Source organism: Mirounga leonina, unplaced genomic scaffold, assembly GCF_011800145.1.
Source record: "Mirounga leonina isolate KUSES-001 unplaced genomic scaffold, KU_Mleo_1.0 Mir_115, whole genome shotgun sequence".
In the NCBI taxonomy this organism is placed as follows: Eukaryota; Metazoa; Chordata; class Mammalia; order Carnivora; family Phocidae; genus Mirounga; species Mirounga leonina.
In genome coordinates, this window is record NW_023270268.1 from 63,306,377 (window position 1) to 63,319,930 (window position 13,554).

Sequence of the window (13,554 nt, forward strand, 5' to 3'; positions counted from 1 at the left end):
GAGGGGGCAGGGTCAGAGGGAGAAGCAGGCTCCCCGCCGAGCAGGGAGCCCGATGCGGGACTCGATCCCGGGACTCCAGGATCATGACCTGAGCCGAAGGCAGTTGCTTAACCAACTGAGCCACCCAGGCGCCCCTATTTTTTTTTATATTTATTTTATTTGCAAAAGAGAGCCTGTGCGTGAGAAGGGGGGAGGGGCAGAGGGAGCGTGAAAGAGAGAATCTCAAGCAGACTCCCTGCTGAGTGGGGAGCTCAACTTGGAGCTTGATCCCAGGACCCTGAGACCATGACCTGAGCCAAAATCAAGAGTCAGACGCTTAAGAGACTGAGCCACCCAGGCGCCCCTTGGGGGGGATCTATTTTAAAGTAAATTGCAGACTTGAATAAACCTCCTCCTAAATGATATACATATATTTAAAGCTCCCCAGACAACTCTAATGCAGCCAGGGTTGAGATCCATGGGATTAGGTCAAGGGTAAGCCCTTTCTCCTGGGGCAGCCCTTCAACTACAGACTTTGATCAGCCACTCCCAATCTTGTCCTTTAAGCACTGATACTCATTTTCTCTACATAGCTTCCCACCTACCAATCTCATTGATTGCCTCTGGACCTTCTTACCCTGCTCAGCAATACCCACCCAATGTTTCTGGTGTTAAATGGAAAGAATACCTGCCTTCCCTGTAGCCCTTGAGCTCTGTAGGACAGAGGCACTGTTTGATTCCATTTTCATATTCTCCCCTTTGTGCTTTTTAGTGGATTAGTGAACACTGAAAAAAACTGTTTCACTTCGTCAATAGGATAGGCTCAAAGTCTATTTAAGGATAGCCTTATTTTGTTTAGGAAAGCAAACAAAATGTTAGTTTGGTTAAGTGCCAATATTAAGATGGAATAGAAAGTGGACTTAGTCACAGACCAGTCGGACCAGCAGGGGCACTCAGGGCAAGAGATAATTAAAGCTCCACACAAAAGAGATCTTTAGTGTGAGAAAGCAGGTATTTCCTTGTGAGGAGAAAGGGAGAATAAACAATCAGTTGTTTTTCTTTTGTTAATTATTCAATAATTCTGGCATATATTTGCCATGTTAGAAAATTTAACCACAGGTTACTTTAACCTCTTTGAACAGCTGTAAAATATTTTCAACCTAACTTCTCAAACTCCTCTCTGAGAATTTGAAATATTGTTCTCAGTGTTATGAATTTGAGCAGGGCTGATGTGTGAGAGCAGCAACAAACCTGCTTCTCTTAGAGTTTCCCCTGAGATACAAAAAACAAAATTATCTTTGGATCTTTTCCATGGGGAAATCTGTTTTGTCCATGGGGAAGGAGAAAAAGAAATCCAGCCCCTAAAGACTAGCAAGTAAAACCTCTTCATACTCTCCAGGCCACTTCTTTGGTTTCAAGAAAATGGATAAGAATTATGTACAAGATTGATCAATTATTGCTAGCCTAAATAAATTGTAGCCTTTGTGAGTTGAGAGAGCTTTCTAGAAAATAAGTCAATTAAAAAACTCAACTTATTTAATCATTAGCTCTGTTACTGCAAACTGCTTTGCATTTATACTTAATTAAAGGAAAGCCAAAATGACCTTTAAAAGGAAAATATTTATATCTGTCAATATTTACTTCAAGATTCTGAAATCTTGCTGAAGAAATCAACTAAATTTTATTTGGCTTTGTTTGTTTTTCCATTTCAGCAAACATCACATCATCATCATGCCAAACTTAGTATGAAAATTTTCTGAGATTGGCTTCTGGAGAGCAAGGCCAGGGTAGCTTGGGGGAAATTAGAGAAACTTTGCTTACTGGGGGACTAGAAGAGTAAATAAATCCCTAAAGAACTCTGACCCCTATAGAGCAAGAGATAGAAGACTCAGATATTTTTCTAAATGCCCTATGTAAGTATTAAAAGAGAGAGAGAGAGTGTGTGCGTGTGTGTGTGTGTGTGTGCATGCATATATATGTATCACCACACTGTGGCCTATACATTTTCTGGCTTCAGAATTGCTTTTTCTTTCTTTTCAAATCATGTTCCAGATAAGACAATCTCATTACTCCTAGATATGAGATTTTTTTTTCCTTTGCTCAGTGGAGGATAGAGATGGAAACGGCATATTTACTGCCAAAGAAATTTCAAAACACTCTACAACATTTAGTTTCTCATAGAATAGGGAAGATAAGGAAGTATCTAATTATAGTTGAGAAACTACACTTTATTTTTTCTGGGAATTTATTTTTTTAAGTTTCTATTTAAATTCCAGTTAGTTAACATGCAGTGTAATATTAGTTTCAGGTGTACAATATAGTGATTCCACACTTCCAAATAACACCCAGTGCTCATCACAACAGGGGCCCTCCTTAATCCCCATCACCTATTTCATTCATCCCCCCACCCACCTTGTTTACTATGGGTAAGCATCTGTTTCTTGGTCTCTCTCTCTCTCCCTTTTGCTTGTTTTGTTTCTTAAATTCCATATACGAATGAAGTCATGTGGTATTTGTGGTATTTGTGGTATTTGTCTTTCTCTGACTGACTTATTTCATTTAGCATAATACACTCTAGCTCCATCCATGGCATTGCAAATGGCAAGACTTCATTCTTTTTTATAGCTGAGTAATATTCCATTGTATACATACACAATCTTCTTTATTGTTCATCAGACAATAGACACATGGGCTGCTCATTTTCTCTCCCCATGTCTCCCCCTCCAGCCCCTGAAACCTAGGTACTTCAATTTTAAAAAAGGGGGTAATAAAGAATTAATGAGAACAGGCTGATTACTGCTCTGCTGGGCTAAACCACGGCTCTCTGGCTACTGTAATTTGCACAGTGGCCATTTAATTGCTCTGTGCCTCTGTTTCTTCACAGATAAAAACAGGGATTAGAAAGGACATAAATGGAAAAGACTGCTTCAGAAATGTTTTAGATGTCATGTTACAGTCCCTCTCAACTGTAAAGGAATCTTGGGAGGAAGAAAAAGAAGGATTTTTGCATGAAGTACGTCAACTAGCAAGCAACCCATTTCTAGACCATGTACTTACCGATAATAACAGTGTTGTCATCAGCAATTAGCAACTTGCTGTGGACATAGATGAGCTCAGTGACTAGGTTTCCTTCAAGCTCTGCATGTGTTCTAAGGCCACAGAATGAGATGTAATTTATCCACTGATTGCCAACTATAAAGTAAAAAAGAAAGTACTAACATGAATATGACAGAGTTCATTAAAGGCACATTAAATTTTATTGCTTTTCAAAACAAATATACTACTTAAACAGGTGGTTAAGAATAGATTGTATAGTGTGTGTGTGTGTGTGTGTGTGTGTGTGATTTCAGAACTCACCCAGGGTCAATTTTTGCTATCAGAAGAGTCTTTTACTATTAATCTGGATGAATATACATTTTTATTTTTTATTTTTTTTAAAGATTCTATTTATTTATTTGATAGAGACAGATAGGGACAGAGATAGCAAGAAAGAGCACAAGCAGGGGAAGAGGCAAAGGGAGAGGGAGAAGCAGGCTCCCTGTGGAGTAGGGAACCTGACACGGGGCTTGATCCCAGGACCCTGAGATCATGACCTGAGCCGAAGGCAGCCACTTAACAACTGAGCTACCCAGGCACCCCTGAATATACATTTTTAAAAAAACATACTGGAGTGCTTTCCATGAATTACCTTTTTCCAAGGCAATCCAAAAATATTTTTAATGATTTGGCGAGTAACTGTTGAAGAGTGATGATTAAAGCAGAGCCAGAGTAGATAACCCAAGACTTCAGTGTGACATTTGCATCTATCTTGGTTGACACCCGCTGCAGTTTAAATCAGATGCAAAAATAATGCCCAAACTATTTGTTATATACATACTGTATCATATTCAACGCAGAGCAGCAGTTAAATTTTATAGACTTTGGATAAATAAAAATGTTGGCGATTAAATAACACCCCTTCTACATCAGTAACATTAGGAAATGGAAGAATCCTAACTACATTTGACTTTGGAGAATCTTCCTCAGAGCAAGTGGTACCAGGTTTGTACTTTAAAACGCTGCCCCATCATCATGTGAGGACCATTCATGTGATAAGAAGAAATGAATTCCATACCAAGCCAACCCATAACCATTATCCTGGCATGAATGTTAGTCACACAATTTTATGGTCTCTCTCCCACATAGTGGTTGTCCTGGATAAGGAAGGTCTTATACTAAGAATAAATGGAGTGGAACCAAACCATCATGAGTTCTAATAGAAAAAGAATATAAATTTTTTTTCTTTAAGAGAATCTGAAGCATACTAATAGAAACAATGGCAGTTCATGTTCTGTTTACTGAAGTTTCCATGTATTACTGATGCTTTCTATTATTCTGTTGATGTTATTCAGTATGTCTATTAAATCTGGATATCTTGGAAAGAAATTAATTCATAGGTTAAATATAGAGATTCCTCCATTTACAGGTAAACTTTCCCTTATATATGTAAATAATATTGTAGCTGTTTGCCAAGAGTTGATGTGTTGATGTACTAGTACATCATGTGTAAGAGATATATTTCTAAAAAGTTTCATGTAAATAAGATTTTTGTAAGTCAATTTCTTCCCCATTGTTAATGTTATATTGGAAAGATGCTTCATCTAAAGCATCAGCTTCTCTTTAAATGTTCTCTGATCTAGGAGAAAGAGGTATTTCCTCTTTTAAGTCCATCATACCCATAAAATTCCTGGAAAATATTTCTAACAAAATATCTAATATATTACTTTACAAACATTCACATTTAATTCTCCATTTCTCCTACCGTTACAGAGGTCTTATACATTTTTGTATCCCCATCCTTGCATAGTGCTAAAAGACGCTGAATAAATGAGTGAATTGATGAATGGATAGTCAGGTGACAGCTATTATTTTAGCTTTTGGTTTTTTCTGTACCATCTGTTTTTCTGCAGCTGGCTCCTGATCTAAAATTTCAAGATAAAGCAGATTTTTAAAGGCATCATGGAGCACATTCTTTGCTAAAGTACATAATTTTTTGCAGTCATTTCCCATAAAAAATCCACATTGAACAATATGGTAGCCCAATGGTTCTCAGTGTGCATAAGGACTGCCCCTGCAAGGGCCTGAGAGAAGTAAAATCTGGAAACCCTCCCCAGAGGTTCTGATTCAGTAGGAATCCATAATTCATAAGTTCCCTAGGGGATATCATTCTTTGAACAACACTGTTGCAGAGCTTTGGTATTTATAGTTTTAAGATTAGTGGCATACTTTCAGGAAATAATACACCATGATAAAGTGAGATGTGTTCCAGTGGCGCAAGTCTGCTCAATATGAGGACATCCATTAATATAAAACATGATATTGATCAATCTAGGGAGAAAAATCATAAGATTATTATAACAGATGCTGAAAAGTTTTTGACACAATTCAGCACCCATCCTGGATAAAAACAATGAAGAAAGAAGAAAATGATGAATACTTTCTTAACATGCTTAAAAATATATAATATATACATTAAACATGTATAATACGTCTGTGCGTGTAGAATATCTTCAATACTGCGTAACATTGCCTTGGAGGTATCAGCCAATACATTTAAACAAGAAAAATCACATAAGGAAAACCAGCTCCATTGCCAGATATGATAGTATGCTTGGGGAATCAATGATAAAACTATCTCAAATGGTAAAAGAATTAAACATGATAACAGGATATCAATTAACATATAGAAGTCAATAGCCTTCATACAAACAATAACCATTTAGAGGATAAAATCAGACAAAATGTTGCTTACAATGGCAGCAAAAAAGATAAAACATAAAGACAAATAATAAACTTATCAACCGATGTGCAAAATCTTTATGAAGAAAAAATTAAAACGCTATCAAAAGACACAAGAATAGACTTGAACAAATGAAAAGACATTCCTTGTTCTGGGATAGAACAATTCAACATCAAAAAGATGCCAACTCTCTCCATGTTAATTTATAAATTTAATATAATCTCAGTAGAAATACCAACATGTTTTTATGGAGTTAGAAAACTTGACAAAGAATGTCTATAAAAAAAAACTGGGAAAGAAAAGCACTGAGGGGGCATTAGCCCTATTGCATATGAACACACACTATAAAGGCTGTATAATTAGAACAGTGCTGCACATAAACAGACAGCTAAACCACTGAATGGAACAGAAAGTTAACAAAGAGACCCAAGAACATACAAAAATTTTGCATATGATAAAAGTGGCATCTCAAATGTCAACGACTTTTGCATAAAGGCCTAGAGCTTTTAGATTTTTTTTTTTAAAGATTTTATTTATTTGACAGAGAGAGACATAGGGAGAGAGGGAACACAAGCAGGGGGAGTGGGAGACGAAGAAGCAGGCTCCCCGCTGAGCAGGGAGCCCGATGTGGGGCTCGATCCCAGAACCCTGGGATCATGACCTGAGCTGAAGGCAGACACTTAACAACTGAGCCACCCAGGCGCCCCAAGGCCTAGGGCTTTTAAATAAAAGGTGCTGGTATCATTGCATAGCTATTAGAAAAAGAAAAATTACCATGCATACCTCATACCAATCACAAGAATAAACTCCAAATGGACCAGAGATCAAAATGCAAGCATATGAAACGACACATGTGTTAGAAGAAAAGAGTAAATTCTTTATTATATAAACCGAGTGTAAGGAAGGCTTTAACTATCTATAGGCAATAAAAGAAAAATATCAATAACTTTGCCTAGATTTTAAAACAACACATGACCTAAAACACCACAAGCAAAAAAAAAAAAAAAGAGAGAGGGACAAATGACAAAGTGGGAGAAAGTATTTGCAGTGTACGACACAGATAAAGAGCTTAGAGTCCAAACCTATGAAGAAGTCTCAAAATCTTGATACAAAGAATGGGCAAAAGACATAAACGGACAATTCACATACACGAAAAGATATTTGAATGATATTCTTCCTCACTCATAATACAAATGCAAAACTACGCTGAGAAACCATTTCTTACCTATGATATCAGCAAAAAAATAACACATTCTGTCAGGGAGACTGGGTTAAAGCAGGCTCTCTCATACATTGGTGGTGAGAAACAAATTGGTACAAATTTTTGGGCGGGGAGTTTGGCAATATCTATGTATCTATTACAAAAGAATGATAAAGCAAAGAAGATAAAAGGTTAACATTTGGGAACTCAGGATGAAGGTGTATGGCTGTTCTAGAATCCCTTCTATAAGTCTGAAATTATTATTTTTTTTTAAGATTTATTTATTTATTTGAGAGAGAGGAGTGAACATGAGTGCCGGGGGGGAGGGGGGAGGGCAGAGGGAGAGAATCTTGAGCAGACTCCCTGATGAGTGCAGAGCCCGACTCGGGGGGCTCGATCCCACAACCCTGAGATCATGACATGAACCGAAATTAAGAGCCAGATACTTAAGCAACTGAGCCACCCAGGTACCCCAAGTCTGAAATTATTTTAAAATAATTTTTAAAAAAAGATTAGTGATGCTGACTAGCTTAGGAGCCTGAAGCTTTAAGACATGTAATAATATGTAATTTTCTAAGGCACAGATTTGTACCATTCCCTAGCAAGGCTGGAGAATATTGACAACATATCAACTAGCTGAATAGCTTCATAGCCCACCATCCATACCTACTTCCCATCCATCCTTGCCTTTGAAATAACTCCTATGAAGTGATAAAAAAAAAAAAAAAACAACAAACAAACAACAAAAAACTTTGTTTCTTTGTGAAAAATGCCCCTCACAGAAGAAGAAAGCTAAAGGTTGGTACCAATAACAGAACCCAAAAGGAAAGATCTGGTACCAATAACAGAACCCAAAAGGAAAGATCTGGGTCCTAGCCAGAAAGTGGACATTTTGGATTAAAGCATAGCTGTTAGAGTGCAGTGGGGGTACCCATCCAAGATGTGAATGATTCCACCAGAAAAGAAGAAAAAGCAACCTGAGAAGCTATTTCGGCCAGTACTATATTCCATGAAGAAAACTGGCTCAACAGCTAATAGATACAAAGTTGGAGATGTGAACTTGAGGTGTGAGGATATACTGAGCAAACAAGTGCCTTCTGAAGAAAGTATGAGAAAACCAGGAGCATGCAGAGGAGTGATAAAGAGCCATTACTGGAAAAGCATCAGGTGGTTTCCAAATATTATGTCATGGAAGTATCTGAGAATCTGGAGGTGTATAAAGGCCCCTAGGACATATCTGTTAGGAACACAGGTGCATATATACCTCAAAAGATGGGAATTCAATACCAAAGACTCTTGATATTTACAAGGAAGTTTCGTGAAAAGACTTCCAAGAGTTGTTACAGGCTTTTGTTACTGAAAAAGTTGTAGCGCTTCGTATAGGTACATTTCTACAACCTGATTGAAAACCTCTAGACCTTGTGTTAAACTATAATCAATTGGCTGCTGAAGTGCCATAATTCACAAAAGTTATAAAAATGAGAAAGATATGCTTTAAATTAAACCCTAAATCCCTAAAGATTGGTGTGCATGATAATTGTAGTCTACTAATACCTGCTGGTTTTCTTTTCAGGAATTTCAACATATTCATAGCAGAAGTTTTGTTATTTCTAAAGAATTGAAATAGTAGAGAACTACAGTTCTCTATCCAATTAGAGATTAGCTATTTCATGTATTTAAAACCCACTACACATTTACAAAAACAAAACCAACAATATAACATTGTACCTCAGAAAGGGGCATTATGTAATTAATCTGTTCTTTACGTTTAGAGTATGAACATTTTTCCCACTGAGATGCCTGATTTTGACTTGTTCCCAGGGAGCTTGGAAATCTTTTCATAAGAGGGCTTAACATTGAAATTACTTCTTGTGTTAAAATCCAATTTTTCCCCTGAATAGGCAAAGACAGGCAAAGGGTCCAGAGCCAAAGGAATGCTTTATAATAAGCTCAGGCATTTTTATGGTTGAGAGAATAAATAGGTTTGTTCTGACTTTTTGTTCTCCTAGAACCTCACCTTTGCATTTTTGCTAGTCCCTGTCACCAGTGAATGGCTTTCCCGATTTTGTTTTTGTCAATACTTCATTCATTATCATCTTCATTTTAAGTCATTAGAAACAGAGACAGTGATAATGCTCTGGTAAATCTTCTCTGTCCTAGATGAAATTAGATACAACTTTTGAAAGTATTTATTATGGGTGATGTACATATCTCATGTCTACAGTTGTTTCTAGAGAGTTGACTGAGCAGCCCATTAGTGAAAAATTATTGAACATCCAACACACACACACATGCACAGTATATATTTTAAATTATCATGTACTAAAAGCTTAATTTTTTTTGAAAGCTTCCAAATCATTTATAAATCCATATACCATACAATTCACTCCTTTAAAATGTACAACTCAGTGGGGTTTTTTTAGTACATTCACAAAGCTGTGCGATCATCACAACCATCTAATTTTAAGACATTGGTATTACACCAAAAAGAAATGCCATGCCCATTAGGAGTCACTCCCCATTCCACTCTATCCAGACCCTAGCAATGACTAACTAATTGTCCTGACTCTACAGATTTACCTATTAAAAACATTTCATAAAAATGGAATTATATAATATGTGACCTTTTGTGTCTGGCTTCTTTTTATTTACCATGATATTTGCAAGGTTCACCCACGTTGTAGCATGTATCAGTATATTTCTTTTTATATATAAGTAATATTCCATTGTATGGATATAAACATTTTGTTTCTACATTCATCAGTTAATGGATACTTGGGCTGTTTCAAGTTTTCCACTATTATGAATAATGCTGCTATAAACATTCACGTGCAAGTTTTTGTGTGGATATAGGTTTTCCAATTCTCTTCGGTATACACTATGGAGCAGAATTGCTGGGTTACATGGTAACTCTACGTTTAATTTATAAGGATCTACCAATTGCTTCCCAAAGAGGCTGTACCATTTTTTTAGAGTTTTTATTTAAATTCCAGTTAGTTAGCATACAGTGTAATATTAGTTTCGGGTGTCCAAGATAGTGCTTCGACACTTCCATACAACACCCAGTGCTCATCACTCTTAATCCTCATCACCTATTTCCCCCACCCCCCACCCACCTTCCCTCTGGTAACCATCAGTTTGTTCTCTGGCTTCCTGGTTTAACTCTCTCTCTCTTTTTTCCTTTTGCTCATTTGTTTTGTTTCTTAAATTCCACATGAGTGAAATCATATGGTATTTGTCTTTCTCTGAGTTATTTTGCTTAGCATCATACTCTCTAGGTCCATCCATATCATCACAAATGGCAAGATTTCATTATTTTTTATGCCTGAGTAATACTCCATTGTGTATGCATGTGTGTGTGTGTGTGTGTGTGTATACACAGCACATTTTCTTTATCCATTCATCAGTTGATGGGCAGTTGGGCTCTTTCCATAAGTTGGCTATTGTAGTAATGTTGCTATAAACATCAGGGTGCATGTATCTCTTTGAATTGGTATTCTTGTATTCTTTGGGTAAATACATAGTAATGAAATTGCTGGATCTATTTTTTAACTTTCTGAAGAACCTCTATATTCCTTTCTAGATTGGATGTACCAGTTTGCATTCCCAAACAGAGCAAGAGGGTTCTCTTTCTTCCACATCCTCACCAACATCTGCTGTTTCTTGTGTTGTTGGTTTTAGCCATTCTAACAGGTGTAATGTGATACCTCATTGTGGTTTGACTTATATTTATATTATTAGATTCAGTTTAGTAATATTTCACTGAGGTATTTTGTGTAAGGGATACTGGTCTGTAGCTTTCTTATAATGACTTTGATTTTGATATCAAGATAATATTGATCTCATAGAATGGGCTGGGAAGTATTCTTTCTCCCTTATTTTTTCGGGGGGGCGGGGGAAGTTTGTGAAGAATTGGTGTTCTTTTGTGGATGGTAGAATTCATCCACAAAGCCATCTGAGCCTGGGCTTTTCTTTGTAGGAAGACTCTTGATTACTCAGTTCCTTTGCTTATTATAAATCTACTCAAGAGTTTTAGTTTCTTCTCAAGTCAGTTTTGGTAGTTTGTCTTTCTAGGAATTTATCCATCTTATCTAGGTTAACTAATTTGTTGACGTATAACTGTTTGTAGTGTTCCTTTAAACTCCTTTTTTTTTTTTGTAACTTGAGTTTCTGTTTTTTTACTTGGTCAGTCTAGTGAAAGGTTTGCCAGTTTTGTTAATCTTTGCAAAAAATCAATGTTTGGTTTCATAATTTTATTGTTTTTCCATTCTCTACTTATGTCCCCTCTGATCTATATTATTTCCTTCATTCTGCTATCTTTGAGTTTAATTTGTTCTTCTTTTTCCAGTTTCTTAGGGTGTAGGGTTTGGTTATTGATTTGAGATCTTTCTTCTTTAATATAGATATGTGTATAGCTATAAATTTCTCTCTAAGCATTGCTTTAGAGTGTCTCCCACATTTTGATATGTTGTCTCCATTTTCATTCATATCAAAATATTTTCTAATATCCCTGTTTCTTCTTCAATTCTTTGGTTATTCCATCTATTGTGAATTTCTAAAATTTCTTTTTGTTATTAATGTATAATTTCATTCTACTGTGGCCAGAGAACACACTTTGTATGATCTCAATCCTTTTAAATTCATTGTCACTTGTTTTATGGCCTATTTGGTCTATCCTGGGGAATGTTTCATGTGTACTTGAGAATGTATATTCTGTTGTTATTAAGTGGAGTCTCCTATAGATGTAGGCTATGTCTAGTTGATTTATAGTCTTTTTTTTTAAGATTTTATTTATTTATTTTGACAGAGAGAGACAGCGAGAGAGGGAACACAAGCAGCGGGGAGTGGGAGAGGGAGAAGCAAGCTTCCCACTGAGCAGAGAGCCCGACGTGGGGCTTGATCCCAGGACCCTGGGATCACGACCCGAGTCGAAGGCAGATGCTTAATGACTGAGCCACCCAGGTGCCCCTAGTTGATTTATGCTCTTAGTCTTCAGTTTCAGTGCTGATCCTCGGTCTAACTATTCTATACAATATTGAACATGGGGTACTGAAGACACCAACTATTATTTCTAAATTGTCTATTTCTCACTTCAATTCTGTCAGTTTTTGCTTCATGTACTTTGGGCTCTCTTTTAGTTGTATATGTTTATAATTCTTGTATTTTCTTGATGGATTGACCATAGTATCCTCTCATTACATTACATAGTATCCTCTCATAAAAGTTTTTGTCTTAAGATCTATTTTGTCTGGTATTGTTATAGCTACTCTAGCTATTTTTTTGGTTACTGTTTGCATAGAATATATTTTACCATCCTTCTACTTTCAAACTATTTGTATCTTGAATCTAGAGTCTCTGGTAGATAGCATATAGTTAGGTCATTTAAAAAAAAACATTCCAGGGTTGCTTGGGTGGCTCAGTCAGTTAAGCGTCCAACTCTTGATCTCAGCTCAGGTCTTGGTCTCAGGGTAGTGAGTTCAAGCCCTGTGTTGGGCTCCACACTCGGTGTGGAGCCTACTTAAAAACAAACAAACAAACAAAAAACACTCCATTCTGTTCATCTCTGTATTTAATTGGAGCGCTTAATCCATTTTATATCTGGAAGGAGTTATTACTGCCATTTTGTTATTTGTTTTCCACATGTGTCATATCTATTTTGTTCCTCAATTACTCCATATCTGCCATTTTTTATGTTACATAGGTATTTTCTAGTGAAACATTTTAATTCCTTTGTTGTTTCTTTTACTATATATATATATAAATATATATATTTAACAAACATGTTTACTTTATTTTTTAAATTTTATTTTATTATGTTATGTTAATCACCATACATCATTAGTTTTTGATGTAGTGTTTCATGATTCATTGTTTGCATATAACACTCAGTGCTCCATTCAAAACGTGCCCTCTTTAATACCCATCACCAGGCTAACCCGTTCCCCCACACCCCTCCCTTCTAGAACCCTCAGTTTGTTTCTCAGAGTCCATAGTCTCTCATGGTTCGTCTCCCCCTCCGATCTCCGCCCCTTCATTTTTCCCTTCCTACTATATTCTTTTTTTTTTTTTTAACATATAATGTATTATTTGTTTCAGAGGTACAGGTCTGTGATTCATCAGTCTTACACAATTCACAGTGCTCACCATAGCACATACCCTCCCCAATGTCTATCACCCAGCCACTCCATCCCTCCCATCCCCCACCACTCCTAACAGATTTTATTTATTTATTTGAGAGACAGAGAGAGAGAGAAAGAGAGAGAGAATGAGCAGGGCAGAGGGATAGGGAGAAGCAGACTCCCAGCTGAGCAGGGTGCCCACTGTGAGGCCTGATCCCAGGACCCTGGGATCATGATATGAGCCAAAGACAGACGCTTAACCAACTGAGCCACCCAGGCGCCCCTTCTTTTACTATATTTTAAAAGTAATTTCGTTAGTGGTTTTCCTGGGTATTACAAACAATCTAGTTTGGATTAATATCAATTTAATTTCATAGTATACTAAAACTTTTATCTTACATAATTCCATTCCCCCTCTCTTATGCTATTATCGTCATACAAATTAGATCTTTAAAAATTATATATACCCATCAACA

General features: G+C 36.7%; 1 protein-coding gene across 5 annotated transcripts in view; it reads right to left on the reverse strand.

Annotated features, from left to right (window-relative positions):
- The window catches only part of PLD1 (phospholipase D1), a 191,977-nt gene that overhangs the window by 19,837 nt on the left and 158,586 nt on the right, over nt 1-13,554 (reverse strand). For all 5 annotated transcript variants that reach the window (XM_034998945.1, XM_034998928.1, XM_034998938.1 and 2 more), the window contains one exon: nt 3,037-3,171. In XM_034998945.1, the coding sequence (XP_034854836.1) occupies nt 3,037-3,171 (135 nt within the window). The remainder of the gene's footprint in view (nt 1-3,036; nt 3,172-13,554) is intronic.